The 21,770-nt window shown below is 36.4% G+C and overlaps 1 protein-coding gene across 1 annotated transcript in view; it reads left to right on the forward strand.

The window, feature by feature from the left end:
- Positions 1-21,770, forward strand: part of SEC22A (SEC22 homolog A, vesicle trafficking protein) — a 70,087-nt gene that overhangs the window by 42,713 nt on the left and 5,604 nt on the right. The window contains exon 6 of the mRNA XM_059391079.1: positions 14,096-14,161. Within this exon, the coding sequence (XP_059247062.1) occupies positions 14,096-14,161 (66 nt within the window). The remainder of the gene's footprint in view (positions 1-14,095; positions 14,162-21,770) is intronic.

A 21,770-nucleotide genomic window follows, 5' to 3' on the forward strand; every position in this document is an offset into this window, starting at 1 on the left:
AGTGGAGTTTTTCCAGAGACTATGGCTATCAGAATATATTAACTTTTTCTCTTTTTATAAACTTTTTGAAACTTCTTTCTTTAAGTTTAGCACATTTCAGACTGGACAGTTTTCTGTGCCTTTGTTTCTACTCACTTCTCTAAAGATTTTTTTTTTCTTTTGACACTTCCACATGTGAATTAGTTCTCTGTTTTTGGTCAGCATTAAGCTCAGAATACTATTCGTAAAAAAACACTTAATACACCTTATATTCTTTTTAAAAATTGCTTCTTAATTTGGGGAACACTCAGAGTACCATTCTGAGTACCATCCGAATGTCCTCTGCTGTATGGAGCCAGTAGCAGAGGACATCAGAGGTTCCAGGCAGCTGAGCTGTCCCTTGAGTGAGAAGGGGGTGCTTCTCATGACTTTTCAATTCTTTTTTCAACCGTCATGAACCCTCAGGTAAAGCCCCTCTTCCCTATCAGGCACAGGACAGATGGCTACTCTCCCTTGGTGTTCCTGTCCTTGCTTCGTAGCCAGGTCAGTTTTATTCCAGTGGGAGTTCAGTTTTGAGCCAGTAAGACAACCTGCCAAAAAGAAAAAAAGGCAATTTGGAGAACACTGACTAAAAAGTTAATAAATAAGATACCCTCTTCCTTTTTTTTTTTTTTTTTTAATAGTTGATGTAGTGGAAAGACTAGTAGTATAGGTGGGTGAAGAGTTGATTTTTGTTTGTGGAGGGAAGAGAGAAAGGGTTGGCTACAGCTCAGCTCCTGATTAGCTCTGTGACCTTAAATAGCTCACTTTACTTTCTGCTCCTCACCTTCATTACTTATGAAACAAAGATCTCATGAGTATTTCTCAAAGTATGGGGCATATTTAGCACTAGTCGCACAGTAGATGACTTTAGGTGGTAGAGGGATAAATATTTTTAACTTTCGGAGTCATGTTTTTAGTGTATGTCAATGTGTAGCATCTGTATTTGGTAAGATTAACAATGGAGAGGGACGCCTGGGTGGCTCAGTCGGTTAAGCCGCTGCCTTCGGCTCAGGTTGTGATCCCAGGGTCCTGGGATCAAGTCCCACATCAGGCTCTTTGCTCGACAGGGAGCCTGTTTCTCTCTCTGCCACTCTGCCTCCTTGTGTGTGCTCTCTTTCTCTCTCTGATAAATAAATAAATAAAATATTTTAAAAAGAGATTAATGTTGGAGATAAAATTTTCCTTTTAAGATTAATTTTCATAATTTTATGGAATTTATTAAGTAAATAATGGTATAATTTAGAGTTGGCAAAAATTGTGAAGATAGTTTTCTGTGGTTAAAATTCTTGGGTTGTTTGAAATTGTCAAATTGATAAAGAAGGGGAGGGAGCAGATCTGGGTAGAGAAAAGTTTTGTGCTACAGAGACTTATCATTCTTGACCCAGAAGACAGTATGGAACTGGGGACTTAGACCCCCATTATTTTTAAGTTAAAAGTCAGACAAGGCTATTATATCTCACAAAAAAAAGAAAAGAAAAGAAAAATAGTTTCTTTCAGGCACTCAGAAGATATCTTATCCCTCATCTTCCTGGACTGATTCTTTCCTTCTCCCTCCTCTGATTCACAACTTCAGAACTAAGGAAAATAGTATAAACTAAGGTTTTCATGCTCTTGAGCTGCTGCAGCTGGCTGATGACTGCCTTGATCCCTGAATGTTTTATGTTTTCCCTTTGTGCGGTAATATCTTTGCCCCCTGCAGTTGTTGTTTAGCTTTCCAAAGAACAATAATCTGATTAAACTGATGACCACTTACATGTAACTGACTGATGGCTCTGAGATTTCTCAGCCTGTCGACATATAAAAAAGACATTACAGACCAATGTAACTCATGAACACAGATGGAAAACTCCTCAGCAAGATATTAGCAGATTGAATCCAATTGTATATAAAAAGAATTACATGCCACAGACAAATGGGATTTATTCCAGGTATGCAAGGCTGGTGCAACATTTAACAGTTAATGTAATCCATCGTATCAGTAGGCTAAAGAAGAAAAATCATATGATCGTGTCTGTGGATTCAGAAAAAGCGTTTGACTCAAAATCCAGTACCTGTTTATGAACTCACCATAAACTAAGAATAAAGGGGAGCTTCCTCAGTTTGATAAAGAACATCTGCAGAAATCCTACAGTTTTTACCATACTTGATGAAAAACTAGAAGGTTCTTCCCTAAGATCAGGAACAAGACAAGGATGTCCCCTCTAACCATTCACATTCAACACTGTACTGGGAAACCTAGTTAATGCAGTAAGACAAGAAAACAGAAGGCATAAAGATTGGGAAAGAAGGAATATGATACTGTCTTTATTCACAGATGTTTCGATTGTCTATGTAGAAAATCGCAAAGAATTGACAAATTCTTGGAACTCATGAATGATTATACTAGAGTTGCAGGATCCAAAGTTAATATATAAAAATCATGGGCGCCTGAGTGGCTCAGTAGGTTAAGCCTCTGCCTTCAGCTCAGGTCATGATCCCAGAGTCCTGGGATTGAGCCCCGCATCAGGCTCTCTGCTCAGCCGGGAGCCTGCTTCCCCTCTCTCTCTCTGCCTGCCTCTCTGCCTACTTGTGATCTCTCTCTGTCAAATAAATAAATAAAATCTTAAAAAAATATATATATATATATATAAATCGATTACTTTATATCAGTAAGGAACAATTGAAATTTGAAATTTAAAAAACAGTATATTATTTATATTGGCATACCAAAAATGAGGCACTCAAGTATAAGTCTAACAAAACATATACAAGATCTATATGAGAAAAACTAAAACTCTAATAAGAAAAAGAAGATTCATTTATTTATTTATTTATTTATTATTTTTTAAAAGATTTTATTTATTTATTTGACAGACAGAGATCACAAGTAGACAGAGAGGCAGGCAGAGAGAGAGGAAGGGAAGCAGGCTCCCTGCTGAGCAGAGAGCCCGATGTGGGGCTCGATCCCAGGACCCTGGGATCATAACCTGAGCCAAAGGCAGAGACTTTAACCCACTGAGCCATCCAAGTGCCCCAAGAAAAAGAAGATTTAAATAAATGGAGAGACATTCCATGTTCACGAGTGGGAGGATTCAATATTGTTAAGTTGTTAGTTCTTCCCAGCTTGATCTGTAGATTCAACAGAACACCAGGCAAAATCAATATTTTATAGATATTGACTAAATGATCCTATGTGGAAAGGCAAAAGACTCGGAATAGCCAACACAATCCTGAGGAAAATGAAATCAAAGCACTGACACTACCCAACTTTAACACTTACTATTTTTTTTAAAGATTTTATTTACTTATTTGACAGAAAGTGCATACACAAGCAGAAGGAGCTGTAGGCAGAGGGGTAGGGAGAAGCAGACTCCCCACTGAGCAAGGAGTCCAGTGCAGGGCTCCATCCCAGGACCCTGGGATCACGACCTGAACCAAAGATAGATGCTTAACCGGCTGAGCCACCCAGGCTCTCCTTCAAGACTTATTCTTAAGCTATCACAATTAAGACAGTGTGGCATTGGCAAAATAATAGACAGATGGATCAGTAGAACAGACTAGAGAGCCCAGAAATACACCCATACAAGTATAGTCAATTGATTTTTGATGAAGGAACAAAAACAATTCAGTGGAGGAAGAAAAGTTTTTTCAGCAAATGGTGCTGGAATAGCTAGACATCCACAAGCAAAAAAGTAATTTTAGACACAGATTTTATACCTTTAATTAAAAAAAAAAAAACTTAACTCAAAATGGATTTCAGACCTAAATGTAAGATATAAAACTTAGAAAAGATAGCAGGAGACAACCAAGATGACCTTGGATATGGTGATGACTTTTTAGATATAATACCAAAAATATGATCCATGAAAGTGTAAAAAACTTTTGGTCTGTGAGGGACATTAAGAGAATGATAAGCCACAGACTAGGAGAAAATATTTGCAGAATACATCTGACAAAGGGCGTGTGTCCGAAACATGCAAAGAATTCTTAAAACTCAAGAAACCAAATAATGCAATTAAAAATTGGGCAAAAGAATGGAACAGACACCCCACCAAAATAGATATACAGATGGCAAATAAACACATGAAAAGATGTCTAACATCATATGTCACTAGATTAAACATCATATGTTGCAGATTAAAACAATAAGATAGCACTAAACTCCTAGATTGGCAAAAACCAAATATTAGGATATGCAACAATACAAACTTTTCATTCAATGCTGGTGGAAGTGCAAAATGGCACAGTCACATTAGAAGATAGTGTGGCTGTCTCACAAGGCTAAACATAGCCTTACTGTATGATCCAACCATCATGCTCTGAGGTCTATTAACCCAAAAGAATAGAAAGCTTGTGTCCACATAAAAACCTGCATATGAATGTTTATATCTGCTTTACTTACAATTTCAAAAAACTAGAAGAAACTAAGATATCCTTCAAAAGGTGAAAGAATAAACTGTGGCAGTCTGTACAATGGGGTATTACTCAGTAATAAAAAGAAATGAATTCTCAAGCCACAAAAAGGCATGGCTAAACCTTAAATGCACATTACTTAATGAAAGAAGTCTGAGAAACCCACATACTTACATGACTGCAACTGTATGACATCCTAGGAAAGGCAAAACTAAGTGTAGACAATAAGTAAAAAGATCAGTAGTTGCCAGGGGTTTGGAGGGAGGTAGGAAGGGAAGAGTAGCTGGGTTATGGGATTTTTAGGGTAGTGAAACTCTTCACTAGTTACTGTAATGGTGGTTATGTCATTATACATTTGTCAAAACCCGAAGGATGTACAACACAAAGAGTGAACCCTAATGTAAACTATGGGCTTTAGTTAATGATAATGTGTCACTGTTGGCTCATTTGTTGTAACAAATGTACCACATTAATGTAAGATGTTAATAATGAGGAAACTGTGAACAGGGAAAGAGCCAGTTATATGGGAACTCTTTGTAGTACACATACTGCTTAATTTTCCGTCAGCCTGTTCTAAAGATAAAAACCTATTTCAACACACACACATACCACACAGCACCATTAAAACAAAGAACAGGAAGGGAGGAGCAGTCTTTGGGCTTTGATTTTTCATTACTTGTGGCTCCACTTAACAGTTAAAGTATAGCCTGTTGTACCTAGCTGCCTCTTAGAAAATGGTGGATTGGCTTTCTCTTCTCATGAAGGGGCTGAGCCTTCCCGTTCACACAGACCAGGACGGGATGTCAGTGTCCCAGCCAGGGTGGGACCTGGGTCTAGAAATGTGATTCATGTTTTAGGTCAGATGTACAGTTTTGTGCCCTCTGAGAATAGTGGCCATTTTGAGAAAGGCAATGGAGAGCCCCCCGACCCTATACTCACTCACCCCTCCCAGCTCAGCCCCAAATACCCCTGCCAAAGATGGACAAGGAAAATAATATCCTTTAATTTGTATAAAGAAAGTCTGGAACAATGAGAGACTAAAACATGCAGTAGGAACTGGGCAGATGAGAAGCAGGGTAGGAATGACACTCTTCATAGTATATGCCTTATGTATTATTTTTACTCTTTGAACCATATGAATATACTATTCAGATTTTAAGTAATAAAAATGAGTGTTTATCAGCACCTATTATTTAAGCATGAAACAAAACAAAACTTCAGTTAACCCAACCTAGTAAGTAGATTTTCAAGTAACATTTCAGTAGAGTAAAGGTAAATATTTTTGTGGGGGTTAAAGGGAGCCTGAGCAATTTTCCTGAGTTTTTATAGTTTCTTACTGCCAATGTCTTAGAATCCACAGTTTCCCTAGAAGCTTCAAGGTTTTTTGATTGTTTTAAATAGTTCCTTAAAACTGTGGTGCTAGAGTGTGAAGGACACATGGGGTGAATTACAAGTAGGGAAAAAGGGGCTTTCTATTCATAGGTCATTTATCATTTGGGAACTCAATGGATGCTTGTATCTTTGAGATCTGTCTTTCTAATGCTTGATACAGAATTCTCTTTTTCACTGTTGTCCTAGACTAAATTTATTCCAACAGTGTTTCCTTCTCATCTGATCCAAGGAACTGTAAATTGGTCCATATGGGATTTTTAGCTGACTGGAAACTGTGGACACCTGGTTACTTGGTTCCTTTAGGGTTGTTTTAAATTTTTGTTCTGTCATAGGCATCTGACATATTCCACATATACTCATCAATAATTGAGGTTTCTAAAACAGGGATGCTCAGAGAAGGGAATGAGTAAACAGAATACAAAGTTTGGGGGAATATTGTCCACAGGTAGTTTGTCACTCATAGGTAGTTTAAGATTTTCTAGCAAATTCTGATCTCCTCATCTGAATGAGAATCATTGCTTTTTGGAAATTCATTGGACTAAAAGTAGAGATTCATATTATTTGAATTATTGGGGATTTTATATCAGTATAGAGGAAAATGTTTTGGTAAGTGACTGGTGCTTGGCAATACTTTTCCATGTCTTGTTAGAAGAATAATGAAGGAGCAGTGTAGAATTGGAAATCTCTACCTTCTAAGGATTCTGTGTCCTAAAGGATGGAATGGACAGTAGGCAAAGAGAAGGAGAGAAAGGAATGCTAGATTGCAGAGGGCACTGTGATAAATTTAGAGGTTAACCAGAGTAGGATTAGGGGTACAAACTATGTTAACTTCAACAAGTACATCCTTTCATCCCAAGTTAACCTAAAAACACATACAGAATTGGGGGCCTGAGGTCTCTTGCTTTTCATTTTCCCTCATTGGAGTCTATTTTATTATTATTCATGACTTGTATTGGGTAAAAGGATCCTCTTTTTTTTTTTTTAAGATTTTATTTGTTTTATTTGACAGAGATCACAAGTAGGCAGAGAGGCAGGCAGAGAGGAGGAAGCAGGCTCTCCACTGAGCAGAGAGCCTGATGTGGGGCTCGATCAAAAGGGTCCTTTTTAATGTCACTAGAGCCACTGAATTTAAGACATACTCTCAGCCTTCTCTGTGGTTCATCATGTATTTTGTGTTAGAAATAATCCCTAGAGTCATTGTAGATAATTTTGGTGAGTAAAAGATCTTTTTGAGATGGTGTGGTATGTAGACTCAAGTGCAAATTCCAGGACATGGGACTTAAACTTACTTGTTTTGAGGTTGACTGTGGGGGAGTTACTGAAATCATGGTGGTCATAGAGGAGGCAGGAAGGCATATACAGAGTAAGTCGCCTCAGCATTTCTTTAATACTTGATTGAAAAGCCAAGTATTTATTTGGGGATATTTTTAGATCTAGCTGAAAATATGTATTCTATTTCCTGAGTGTGAGCAGTACATTGATATTAAAGTTTACCTTCTTAAGGCTGTGAATTTTAACTCCTCTCTCTGAATGTGGAAAATGATTGCCACATTTATCTGCTAGTATGTAAGTTGGTGCCTGAGGCGCATTTCAATTTGAGAACCCATGTGAATCAACATTCCTATGTTGTTAACATTGTTTGAAGATTCAGTGTGTATGTTTCTTCTAAATTAATAACTGCCTTTTATGATAATAAGGAATTTATTTAAAAATATAGCACTGAAACATTTCTTTGGAATGTAAGTTCAAACTGGAGAGGTGTAGAATGAGTACAGTTTTATTTTAAACTGGTAAATTTGAGGGCACCTGGGTGGCTTAGTGGGTTAAAGCCTTCAGCTCAGGTCATGGTCCCAGGGTCCTGGATGGAGGCCTGCATCGGGTTCTCTGCTCAGCAGGGAGCCCATTTCCTCCTCTCTCTCTGCCTGCCTCTCTGCCTACTTGAGATCTCTCTCTCTCTCTGTCAAATAAATAAAATTAAAATAAATAAATAAATAAACTGGTAAATTTGATTTGGTGTTCAAGTAATGTGTAAATTAGATTATTTTCACCTATTTCCTAACTTTGTTCTGAGTTTAGAGATGTTAATAAGTTTATTGTGAATTGGCATCTTGTGAATATATAAGCTTTTATCACACTAGGTTTATACTGCTTGTGTTCCTTTAACGATCAACCTTGAGACAATGATATTAATTAAGCTGGTACCAACCTAGAAATAATTTGCATGTGGTGCATTAGGAAAAAACTGAGGATTCTGATACAGCAGTAGAAATGCTGGCCTGGAATTCAGTTTACCTGGTTACATCTGCCAGTAACCAGTGACCTTGAATGGGTTATTTTACCTTCTTGGATCTCATTTTCTTGTTCTGCAAGATGCAGATTTTGAAGAGGCTCAAGGACCACTTCAGTACTAGCATTCTAAGACTCTCTGATTCTGAAATTCTTTCTAATGGCTACTACAAAGCAGGAAATAATCAACTTTTATTCCTTGAGTTATTTCCCATAGATTGTTTTCTGCCTATTAAAGCTCAACAAAAGTTTTTGCCTTACTTAGTGGCATAATATCTATGCCAAGATGCAGTGCTTACTTACTGGCTTTCAAAAGAACTAAAAGTATTTTTCCTGATTCTGTGCTCATTGTTAAAGAATAGAGGGGGGAAAAGTATAAAGATAAAAATCATCTCCAAATTTTCTCTGTATTTATATACATATGCACATACATACAAACATATACATATATACATAGACTTGTATAATATCATATCCATTATGTAAGTTTGTGCCCTTTTTTTCTACTTAAGATTAAAAAGGGAATATTTCCCAATTATTACAAACAGTTCAATGGTATCATCTGAAAACATTGTGTGACTGTTATATAAAGCCTCTGTTTATCTCTTCATCCTCAGCTTCAAAAAAAAAGATACTCTTTTCCTCTGTTAGTTTTCAAAGCAGTGTATTGGTATCCTAGCATTCCCCTAAAGGTGAAAGTGACATTTAAAATTTTTTTTTTATTTGAACTCCTTACATCTGCCCCACTTTGCTCTTGCCTTCAACCCTCTGTTGTCTTTCCCCACATACACACACTTCTGTCCCACTCTGAGCCTCTGTCCCACCTTCCCTCGACTACTAGCTGTTCCCTCCCGTGCATTTCGTTTTCCTCTCTACTGGAGAGGACGCTCTTAGCTCATAAACATGCCCTAGCTTGCCGGCCTTTAAAAATAAACAAACTTCTTGATGAAGAGACCCTTCTTGTTTTTGAAAGGATAAACTGTGTTTGTTGTTCCCACTCCCTTCCCTCTATTCTCTTAGTCTCTTGTGATCTCTTCTCTGTCCTCAATTCTTTCAAATACTGGCCATTAAGCTCTCTAGAATCCTTCCAGTTGCCAAATGCTGCAGCCACTCTTGAGGCCTTGTCTTCTGTGGCCTCTCTGCCTCACCTTACATACTATTCAGGTTTTCCTTTGAAAAGTAACTCTATTTAATTTCAGAAATAGTATTTATTTTCAAAAACTTAGAAGCAGATAAATCACTATTAATGGTTTGCTACATTGTTCTTCTTGACATTCTCTTATCCCTTCATTTTCATGAAACCATTTTCTCCTATTGTATCTTTTTTCATTGTCTTCCTGTTCCTCAGTTATTTGGTAAACTTCCTTCCTTCACCTGTGCTTTAAATAGTGGCATTCTCCAATGTTCTGCCCTTGACTTTAATATTCTTTTTTTTAATATTTTATTTATTTATTTGAGAGAGAGTATGAGCGAGGAGAAGGTCAGAGAGAGAAGCAGACTCCCCATGGAGCTGGGAGCTCGATGTGGGACTCGATCCCGGGACTCCAGGATCATGACCTGAGCTGAAAGCAGTCGCTCAACCAACTGAGCCATTTAATATTCTTCTTAACTTTCACCTTCTCTTTGGGTATTTTCATGATGGCTTTTTAAAAAAGACGTTAATTTGTGCACATACCCACACATCCTCACACAGTAAAATGTACATGTGCCTATAGTTTCCAAGCCTATAATTCCAAAGCCTGATGTCACAATAAGTCATTCTTTTCCCATTTCTCTTTCCTAGAATCAACCACTGGGTTATACTTCTAGAGACAGAATGTATGTATGCTAGTACATATGAATTTATATATTTACTTATATAATTGTTTTCAGAGTGTTTCTGTATAAATGGCAGTATACTCCATGCTTATTTGCATCTTTTCCACCTAACACTATATAGGAGGTCATTTTATATCAGTGTATAGAGATCTATTACATTCATTTTAGTGGTAGCATAGTGTTAAAAATTTTTTTGTATTCCTCTTTCCTCCCACTGCCTCTTGTTTTAGAAGAATTCAAACTTACAGAAAGATTTAAAAAACAATGCAATTAGCACCCACCTGTATACCTACTTACACTTTTTTTATTCTTTCTTTCCTGAATCATGTGAAAATAAAATAGTAGGTATCATGACAGTTTATTTGAAAGTTTTTCAGTATGTATGCCTTAAGGACTAGGAATTCTGCATAATCACAATACCTTTATTACACCAAAGGTTTTTAAGATCAATGCAGTATTATCTAATATAAAATTCATATTCAAATTTCTACAGTTGACTAAATATCCTTTATAGTTTTTTCTCTCTCTCTCCATTCTAGGAGCCAATCAAGAATTAAGACTTACATTTGATTGTCCTAGGCCTTCACTTGACAACTGTTTAAATAGATGACTGAAGTAGGATCTCTAGAGCCAACTCTTTCCTGAAGCTGACTTAAATCTATGAAATATAATTATTTGGATGTGACATTGGCCCCTCCCAAATCACATGTCCAAAATGAACTCAGTTTTTTTGTTCTCAAACTACTCTTCCTCCTATATTCCCAACTTAGTGCATGCTATAATTCAAATGTTGCCTTAAAAGAAGGCTGAGGGTGCCTGGGTGGCTCAGTGGGTTAAAGCCTCTGCCTTCGGCTCAGGTCATGATCCCAGGGTTCTGCGATTGAGCCCTGCATCGGGCTCTCTGCTCAGCAGGGAGCCTGCTTCCTCCTCTCTCTCTCTGCTTGCCTCTCTGCTTACTTGTGATCTCTATCTGTCAAATAAATTTTAAAAATCTTTAAAAAAAAAAAGAAGGCTGGAGTCATCCTAGGCTCTTCCCTCTTTGAGACCATATGTGCTATTCCCTTAGCCTGCAATTCTCTCCCTACTTTGTCTACCTTTCTACTAGATCATTCTTCAAGACCCAGATTAAGCTTTACTTCCTTGACTTTTTGTTTCTCCATGCATGTTTAGATATGTCTCCAGTAGTCTCCTTTTATACTCTGTACACACACCTGTCCCATCAGTTACCACTTTAAGTGGGAATTGTTGGCTAATGTATCTGCCTTCTTAATCAGAAAGTAAGCTCCTTGAGTTCATATGGATTTAGTTGTCTTCTGTTCTAGGTCTAGTAATATAAGACCTGGCCTGTAGGTGTTTAATTAATATTTATTGAATGGAAAATACATAGACAATCTTTGGCAAGTAGAAATAGATTTTTTTAAGCTCAGCTCAACCTGGCATGCATTTATTGAATTCCTGCTATATGCAGTTTGATGCAAGTAGTAAGATTGATTTTCTGCCTTGAAGGAAGGTTAGGGGGATGGACAAAATGGGTGAAGGGGGGGTTAAAGGGTACAGACTTCCAGTTATAAACTAAATAAGTTATGGATGGGGATGTAACATCAGCATGGTGACTATAGTCAGTAATATTGCATTGTATATTGAAAGGAGATAAGAGAACTTAAGTTCTCATCACAAGAAAAAGTTTCTAACTTTGTACAGTGACAGATGATAACTAGATTTATTGTGATCATTTTGCAACATACACAAATAAAGAATTGTTATGGTGTGTGCACCTGAAACTGATATAATGTGGTATGTCAGTTATACCTCAATTAAAAAAAAGACAGGTCGGAGTCTACTTGAGGCTAAGACCAGTATACTTAGAAGGTAATCTAATTATTCGATAAATGATGCAGATGGTAGCCTCAAGGAGAGAGGAGTTGGTGAATGATTTTGAGTATTTACTGTGTGCCAGTTACTGTTCTCTGTTTGCAAGTGTTATTTAATTTGTACAACTTTTATATTTTTTTAAAAAGGAAATTGAAGTTAAATAGTCCAATACTATACAGATAGTAAGTAAAGATTTGAACCCAGGTCTGACTAACTCCACAAACATGCCATTAAGTGTTCCAAAGGCAATTAAGAGAGTCATAAAGTGACTCTTTTTCAAGGGAAAAAATAATATCCAATTATAGGGTATAATTATAGGGTAATTAAATCAGTGGTATAGCCCCCCAATGAAAGGTTGTATAATCGCTACAAATCATGTAGTTGAGAAATACTCATTATCTTGAGAAAGTATTTATGATAGAATATAAAGTACTAAAAAGCAGTATATAAAAGTATGACTCCATTTTTTGGGGGCACCTGGATGGCTCAGTGGGTTAAAGCCTCTGCCTTCTACACAGGTCATGATCCCAGGGTCCTAGGATCGAGCCCCACATCGGGCTTTCTGCTCAGCAGGGAGCCTGCTTCCTCCTCTCTCTCTGCCTGCCTCTCTGCCTACTTGTGATCTCTGTCTGTCAAATAAATAAATAAAATCTTTAAAAAAAAATAAAGGACTAAGAAAAAGCAAGCAGGATTTAGTCTTACAATTATTATTAAAGTCAGAAATGTTTCATGACCCGGGCGCCTGGGTGGCTCAGTGGGTTAAAGCCTCTGCCTTTGGCTTGGGTCATGGTCTCAGGGTCCTGGGATCAAACCCTGTACTGGGCTCTCTGCTTGGCAGGGACCCTGCTTCCTCCTCTCTCTGCTTACTTGTGATCTTTCTCTGTCAAATAAATAAATTAAATCTTTAAAAAAAAAAAAAAAGAAATGTTTCATGACCTTCCTTGGCTCTGAGGTGAAACAGGCCTAAGCATCCCAGACAGATTAATGGTTCCTATTTTAAGATCATCTCACTAAGATAAGCAACTCTCCTTCTGCTTTATGGTCAGTTCTGTTGCCCAGTAGCAAGTGGGAAAGGAGTTTTCTCTGTGTATTTTTTCATGAAGACATGGGCATGAGAGACACTCCCATATCTTGTGAAAATTTTCGTTGTTTAAAGGTATTTTTTCTAAAATAAGGGCCAAATGTAAGTAAGGCTCCTGTCTGGGATTTATGTTTCACTTTATAAAAACACTGAAAGAAATTTAATATTTAAGAGGACTCAAAAGAGAATAGAAAAACACTTGGGTTTTCTCTTAGTTTTGCATCAGTTTGAAAAACACTCTGTGTGTGATGTATCTTCTAGGTGGCTGTTTTTCTCACACAGCATGTGTGGCTGTTCTCATTGGGATTTAGCACACTCTAGTGGACAGTAACTTTTCAATTTTTTTTTAATCATGTCAAATTACTTTATTGGACATTTCAGTGATGTGCTTACCTGATAGTAAGGTTTGTCAATATCTATTTGAGTCAAGTAGTAATCCTAGTGAGTGGGATGGACTTATAGGCCACTGGGGTGTTGTATGTTTTATGGGTTTTTTGTTATTGTTGTTTTTGTTTTTTGTTTTCAGTAGAGAAGAGAGGTTTTTTTATCTTATGTGGAAACTTTCCCATTGGCTTTCATCTTTTCTTGGGTTGACTAAGAAAAGAGGTAGAGCTGAAATAAAATAAGAGCAATTATTTGGGGTCTCAGAATTGCAGCTTGAAGAGCACAGATTTGGTAACAACCCAGATTGTGTCCCTTTAGGTTACAAAAAGTCAAGAGCTTAAGACAAAAAGGAATGTTTGTATGTGTCATTTACAACAAATTTTGTTTGATGTTGGCAGCAGAACACCAATCTTGGCTGAATAGAATTGGCTGCTAAGGTTGTCCCTAAGCAAATTCTCTTACTACAGCAATTGCAGTCTTAGGAATATTTGTAGTTTGGCCCAGATAAAGTTCATAGCTTCATCTGGTGAGGATGTACATAAAGGTCCATCTCCTTAATGGCCTCTAGCACCATTTTAAAACTCCTTGACAAAAGTGATTTCATTTCATTTCATCTTGCACACATGGGTAAGGTGAAATTGATGGGTCTAAACATAAAGGAACACTGGTAGTCTTTCTGTACCTCACACTCCTTGGAACTTTCAGGACTCTTGAGAATTTTTACATACCACGTTTTGATGAAGATTTGAACCATTTGTGCTTAAACATTGCTGTATCCTATCCTGATGGATTGTTTTTGGAAATGGGCTTCCACCAGGAAAAAAGTAATTTTTAATTTTGTTTTTGCAGAGTGATGGTGAAGATTTTAATTACATTGTTGCATTTTTCCTTGGAACAGCAGCCTGCCTTTACCAGGTAGGTTCTCTCCAACTTTTGAGAAACACTTTCCTATTATTGTTTGTTTTAGGTATTGTCTTATTTGTACACTTTAAATAAATAAAATGTCTGAGTTCTTTACCTCACTTTAGAGCCTCTGTTAACTTTATGATCTACATCTCCATTTTGAATGGACCTGGATCCCAGTGTACTTAATGTTAACACTCTTCTGTGTTAGGTTTCAGTGGCAGTATGTCATCTGCCTGTGGCGGTAAAGGCTACTTCTAGATTTTTTGGTGATGGATTATTGAGCCTCAGGGCTCTGCTTATACTTGAGCATGAGGATTTTGTACTTTTGGGCAAGTCTGAACAGGAAACAGCCAAAGCGGATTTTAGGATATTTAATTTAATAGTGAGGAATGGGGTGGATTGCCAGAGCAGAGAAATTGGAAGAAAGGAAATTAGTTGGGAGGCGATTCCATTACTTATGGCAGGAGGCGGTGAGAGAGTGAACTCTGATAATGGCAGTAGGGATCAGGGGTGAGGGAATGACACTGAGGAGGAAGACTCCTAGGACCTAGACTTACAGAGCCAGGAGGCTTTGCACCTGGTGATAGGAAAATGGGTACTGGCATTCCTGAGAAGAGAGGAAGCACAGATTTGTAGGAAAGGGAGAGGTGACCATGCCAGTCACTCAAGCTGAGGAATGTCTTTGCTAAAATGTGGTACAGCAGGCAAGACCTTTTGACCTAACTTATAAGTAACACATTTCTCTGGCTTGTATAGGAAGAATGTCAGAAAGATTGAGGACTGCAAACATAGGGCTACCTACAACTCAGAAGTCTCTAGTGAAATACTTTGAATATATACATTTGACTTTATGTAAAGATAGATTAAAGATTTTAGTTTCATGTTTTTTTAAAGCCCCTAGTTTTTCTTAATCATTTGTATTTAGAAATTTTCTATACAGTTTGACAGATTGAACTACAATGAATGACATTTCATGCAGGAAATGTGAAAACTTGTATTTGTTAATGTCACAAATGCTTTAATTTTATGAAATATTCTTGTGTAGATTTTTAAAAAACTTTAATGTCTACAATTCTGTCACACAGAGGATATTATCTCATTTTTAAAAATGAGAAATTTGAGGTAGTTTGGGTACTATCCAGAAATCATATAGCCCAGTAAGTGGTAGAGTCAGGACTTAACTCTGGGTCTTCTGATTTTAAATATTGTATTCATTCCGCTATATTATGCTGTCTGTAAGCAAAATTCCTATATTTGTATAATTTCTATAAGGTTATTCAGTTAAAATTTTATTACATATGCATTATTTCATATGATTCTAAAGCGATGTTAGGTAAATGTTAACTTTAAAATAATTTAACGAGTAATTCTTGCAAAATATACTTTTGGCTGTTTTGCCTTAATGAAATAATTTTATTCATTCATTAATTTATATTTTTAAAAATCACTTCTTATCAAAGAGACTTAATGAAATTTTTTTAATTTTATTTTTTCAGTGTTCCAAGATTCATTGTTTATATTTTTAAATACTACTAATAATAGCAAAATGTATTGAGTTCTTACTGTGTGCCAAGTTCTTTATATTCCTTGTACCCATTAAATCCTACAGAAAGTCCCGTGCTAATCTTGTGTTCACTGTCATTTTTCACTGAGGGCTAGCCAGGTCTTATCGTCATTGCCTCCAACCCCAGTCTGCACGACTCCAGAGCCCTGCTGTTGCCTTTAGAGAGGCTCTCTAAAAGGCACACCTCTGTTACATTACCTGGAACAGCTGAAAATCGTTCTCAGAGGAGACTGTCACCCAGGTGTTCTTTTACTTGAGAGAAGTTAAATGGATTCGTGCTTTAAGAAAGAATAGCAGAAAGCCAGTTTTCTTTTTGACAGGCATGAAACTGCACACTTCCCAAATATGCTGAGCACAGTGATAATAACGCTGTTTTTTTCCACAGTAAAACTTGCATGATTATATTTTACCCTATAACATGCTCCATCTCCAGTTGTGAGGATGTTTTTTAATCCCCTTTAGATCAGACCTCAAAAGCTATGACTACGTAGTTTCTTGGCTTTTTCTCCAGGCTGGGGGTACTTATGGACCCACAGAACTCAGCCAGATAGGAATAATCTTGCTATGGAACATTTGAAAGAGGAAATCAAAAGATGTAGAAACCAGAAACTTTTCTTTTTTCCTCTCAGTGCTTTATTTTGAAAACTCTCAGACTTCCAGAAAAGTTGAAAGACTAGTACACTTAGAGCCACCAAATTATTAACATTCTGCAACACTTTCTATATCCCATTCTCTTTTGTATGTGTATGTGCATAGTGTGTATATTAGTTTTCTATAAAGTAAGTTGCAGATATGTACATGAGTATAAAGTTGTTTTTCCTATTAAACTTTTTATTTGATTTAATTGTAATAGCTGTGAGAGAGATATATATCCTTTACCTGAGTTTCCCCCAGTAGTACCATCTTGTACGACTATGATACATTATCTCAGCGAGGATGTTGATGTCAGTGTGGGCAGATACAGAGCATTCATATCACCACAAACACCCCTTTGGTTACCCTTTTAGAGCCACATCCACTTCTCTCCTGCCCCTTCATCTCTGGCAACCACTAATGTGTTCTCCATTTCTATAATTTCCTCATTTTAAGTAATGTTATATAAAGGGAACCATATATAGTATGAATCTTTAGTGATTGGCGTTATTTTGCTCAGGTATGCCTTAATGAAGGCATTTTTGCTCAGTACAATTTTGCTCAGTACAATTGTACTTTGCTCAGTACAATTCTCTGGAGAATTTTCTGGGTTGTCGCATATATCAATGTTTGTTCCTTTTTGCTGCTGAATGGTATTCCAGGGTATGGATGTACCACAGTTTGTTTAATTATTCACCCACTGAAGGACATCTGGGTTTCCAGTTTGGGGCTATTATAAATAAAACTGCTATAAACATTCTGTATAGGAGTCTGTGAGAACATAAGTCTTCATTTCTCTAAGATAAATGCTTAGGAGTACAATTGCTAGGTCTTATAGTAGTTGCATGCTTAGTTTTATTGAGACTGACACAGTTCTCCAGAGTGGCATTCCATTTTACATTTATATTTTTACATTTTACATCACTCACATCAGCATTGTTATGAGTGATCCTATTTCTCCACATCCTCTCCAGCATTTATTGTTTTTTATTTTAGCCATTCTGACAGATGTGTAGTGATCCCTCATATTGATTTTAATTTGCATTTCTGTACTGGCTAATGATGTTGAACATTGTTTCAGGTACTTTTTTGTTATCGATGTGTCCTCTTGGATGAAATATCTTTTCATGTCTTTGCCTATTTTCTACTTGGATCATTTGGTTTTTACTGTCAGATTTGAGAGTTCTAGCCATCAGTCCTGTGTCAGAAATGTAATTTGCAAGTGTCTTATTCCAGTCAGTAGTTTGTCTTTTCATCCTCTTAACCAGGTCTTTTGCAGAGCAAAAGTTTTTTTTAATTTTGATAAAGTTCATTTTATCAGCTCTTTCTTTTATGGAAAAATATTTATGGTATCAGGTCTAAGAACTTTTTTTTTAATTGAAGTATAGTTGACACATAGTATTAACTAGTTTGAGGTGTACAACATAGTGATTCCACAAATTTATACTCTAGGCTGTGCTCACCACCATGTAGCTACCATCTGTCACCATCCAATATTATAATTCCATTGATTCAAGTCTAATACTCTTTGCCTAATCCTGGACCCTGAAGATTCTTTGTTTTCTTCTAAAAGTTTTGGTTTTATGTTTTACATTTAAGTTCATGATCCATTTTTAATTAAATTTTGTATAAGATTGTATGAAATGTGAGACTTAGATGATTAGATTGGAGGGTTTGTTTTTGTGTTTTTGGTTTTGTGTTGTGTTTTGTTTGCTTGTGGATGAATAGCCAATTGCTCCATTTTTTGAAAAGCCTTTTTTGTCTCTCCTGAATTACTTTTACATCTTGGTCAAATTATCAGTTGGACATATTTGTGAGAGTCTGAGTTTTCTATTCTGTTTTATTGATCTGTGTCAGTCTCTCTGCCAGTACCACGTAGTATTGATTACCGGTGACCGTATAATCTGTATTAAGTTCCATTTTCTTAAGAGTTACACATTTATTCAAATTCTCTTTCTCATGATTATGATAGTTTGTATTTTATAAGGGAGTGATCTATTTCATCTTACCAACTTTACATGTGTAGAGTTGATTGTAGCATCCTCTTACTATCTCTTTGCTGTCTGTATGATCTGTAATGATATTCTCTATTTCATTCTTCATACTGGTCAGACTTACTTGTTAATTTCATCAGTCTTTTCAAAGAACCTGCTCTTTGTTTTGTGTTTTTTTTCGTATATTCAGTTTTATTGATTTCTCCTTATTATTTCCTTTTTCATGCTTGCTTTGGGTTAATTTGGCTCTTCTTTTTCTAGGTTCTTGAGATGGGAGCTTTGATTATTGAGAATTTTCTCTTTTGTAATATATACTTTTAGTGATATACCTTTCTCTCTTTGAGCATTTTATTATGTGTCCCATAGATTTTGATATGATGCATTTTTTCATCTTATTTTTTTTTAAATATTTTATTTATTTATTTCTTAGAGTGAGGGAGACAGATACAGGCAGGCAGAGTGGCAGGCAGAGGCAGAGGGAGAAGCATGTTCCCCACGGAGCAAGGAGCCGGATGTGGGATTCTATCCCAGGACACTGGGATCATGACCTGAGCCAAATGCAGCTACTTAACTGACTGAGCCACCCAGGTGTCCCTTCACCTTACTTTTTATTAAAATTTTTATTTTTTAAGTTTTCATTAAATTTCTGTTAGTTAACATAGTGTAATATTAGTTTCAGGTGTAGAATTTAGTGATTCGTCACTTAAATACAACACCCAGTGCTCATCACAAGTGCCCTCCTTAATACCCATCACCTACTTCACCCATCCCTCTGCCCACCTCCCTTCCAGCAGCCCTCAGTTTGTTCTCTGTGATTAAGAGTGTTTCCTGATTTGCCTCTCTTCCCCCCTCCACATTTCTTCTGTTTTCTTTCTTAAATTCTACATATGAGTGAGATCATATGGTGGTTGTCTTTCTCTAACTGACTTATTTTGCTTAGCATAGTACTTTCTGGCTCCATCCATGTTGTTCTAAATGGTAAGATTTCGTTCTTTTTTGTGGATGATTAATATTCCATTATATATATGTTTATATAATAGTTTACACACACACATACACACACACACGAACACACACCATGTCATCTTTATCCAGTCATCAGTCAGTGGATATTTGGGCTCTTTCCATTGGCTGATATGTTGCATTTTTATTTTCATTTATATCAGTGTATTTAAAAATTTTCATACTCGTGGTTTCCTCTTTGACCTATGGATTATGGATTATTTGGAATTGTGCTTTGCTTCCAAGAGTCTGGAAATTTTCCAGTTTTCTTTCCATTATTGATATCTAGTTTGATTCCATTGTGGTTGGAAAACACTCTGTGATTTCAGTTCTTTTAAATTTGTTGAAATTTATTCTGTGGCTCAGAATATGGGCTGTCTTGGTACGTATTCCATGAGCACTTAAACAGAATGTATATTCTACTGTAGCTGATTTTGTGCTCTATAAATGTCAGTGAGATCACGATGGTTGATGGGTCTCAGTTTTTCTGTATCCTTGTTGATTTTGTCTAGTTCTATCAGTTGAAAGAGTATTGAAGTTTTTAACTCTAATTGTGGTTTGGTATATTTCTTATTTCAGTTTTATCAGTTTTTGCTTTGCATATTTTGCTTTGCACATTTAGCTCTGTTGTTTGGTTCATTCACATTTAGGATTATTGCCCTCTTGGTAGACTGATCCATTTATAATAATATATCATTATATAATATCCTATATAATGATAACCCTCTCTAGCCATTTCTCTTTTTTTGGAAATATTTTTATATTTATCTGATATTAATATAGCCATTTCTGCTTTCTTCTGATTAATGTTTGCATAATATATTCTCCATCTTTTCACTTTCACCTTGCTTATATCATTTGAAGTGAGTTTCTGGTAGATTTAAAAGCTGTTTTTAATCCACTCTGCCAGTCTCTGTCTTTTAATTATTGTGTTTAGGCTATTACATTTACTGTAGAATCGATACATTAGGGCTTAAGTTTGCCATCTTATTTTTTGTTTGCTGGTTTTCATTTTTATGTTTTCTTTTTCCTATCTTTCTGTGGGTTACTCGTACATTTTCTAAAACTCCATTTTGATTTATCTGTAGTGTTTTTGAGTTTATTTCCTAGCATAGTTTTTTGTTTGTTTGTTTGTTTTGGTTTTGTTTTTTTTTTTTTTTTTGAGAGAGAGAGAGAAAATGCACATGCATGCAGGATTGGGAGAAGGGGCAAAGGGAGAGGGAGAAAGAATCCCAAGCAAGGATGTGGGCTTGATCTCATGACCCTGAGATCATGACCTGAGCCAAAAGCAAGAGTGGAACGCTTAACAGACTGAGCCACCCATGTATCCCTCTCCCCTCTTTGTATGGTTTTTAAATGCTCTAAGTATTGGGTTATACACTTTTCAATTTTTTGGTGTCATTTTACTAGTTCAAATGAAACATAGAAATTGTATTTCCTTTTATGTCCCTTTGCCCCCCTCTGTTTATAATAAAATTGTCTTAAATATTTCCTCTACCTATATTTAGAACCACATCAGACAGTATTACAAATGTTTACTTCAGTCATCAATTTAGAAATCTCAAGAGGAGGAGAACTATTATGTTATTTTGCTAACTGTTCTTTTTGTATTCTCAGTGTTCCAGGATTTCTTTTATTGTTTCCTTTCTGCTTAGGTATTTTCCTTTAGCTATTCTTTTAGGGTACTTCTGTAGGTGTCAAATTCTGTTAGTCTTTCACCTGAGAATGTCTTTATTTCTCCTCCCACAAGAGAACTTACTAACTACAAAGAGAAAAATAGTAACTTCACAGTGGAGAAACCTGTCAGACACCACCTTACCAAGAGATCAAAGTTAACACCACCAATTTTAAGATATACTGCGCATCACCTCTGTGGTATTTTAGCCCAAAGTGCATGTCCTCACTTCAGTCTTGAGACCATGTCAGGCAAACCAAAATTAAAGGACGTTCTACAAAATAACTGATTGATACTCTTTAGACTGTCAAGGTCATGAAAAAGAGACTTGAGGAGCTATAACAGATTTGAAGAGATATGCAAGAGGCAATCTGGGATTGGATTCAGGACCAGAAGAAGGGCCTTAATGGGACAACTGGCAAAATTCCAATAAAGTCTGTAGATTAGTCTACAGTATTTTATCAATGTTAATTTTGTGGTTTGATGATTATACTGTGGTTATGCGACAAGATAACATTAGGGGGAGCAGGGTGAATGATGTACAAGAACTGTGATTTTTACAACTCTTCCCTAGGTCTAGAATTATTTCAAGAGGAAAAATTACTTTTTCAACTTTTTTTTACACAGTGAAAACCACTCAAATAAAATAAGTACTTACAGTTCATTTTGCTTGGATAGTAGTCTTCTTTTTAAGTGAGCAAAGTCCTAATTTGTATAAGAAATAAAAAGATTTGGGGCGGCTGGGTGGCT

This window comes from Mustela nigripes, chromosome 2, assembly GCF_022355385.1.
Source record: "Mustela nigripes isolate SB6536 chromosome 2, MUSNIG.SB6536, whole genome shotgun sequence".
NCBI classification, from domain to species: domain Eukaryota; kingdom Metazoa; phylum Chordata; class Mammalia; order Carnivora; family Mustelidae; genus Mustela; species Mustela nigripes.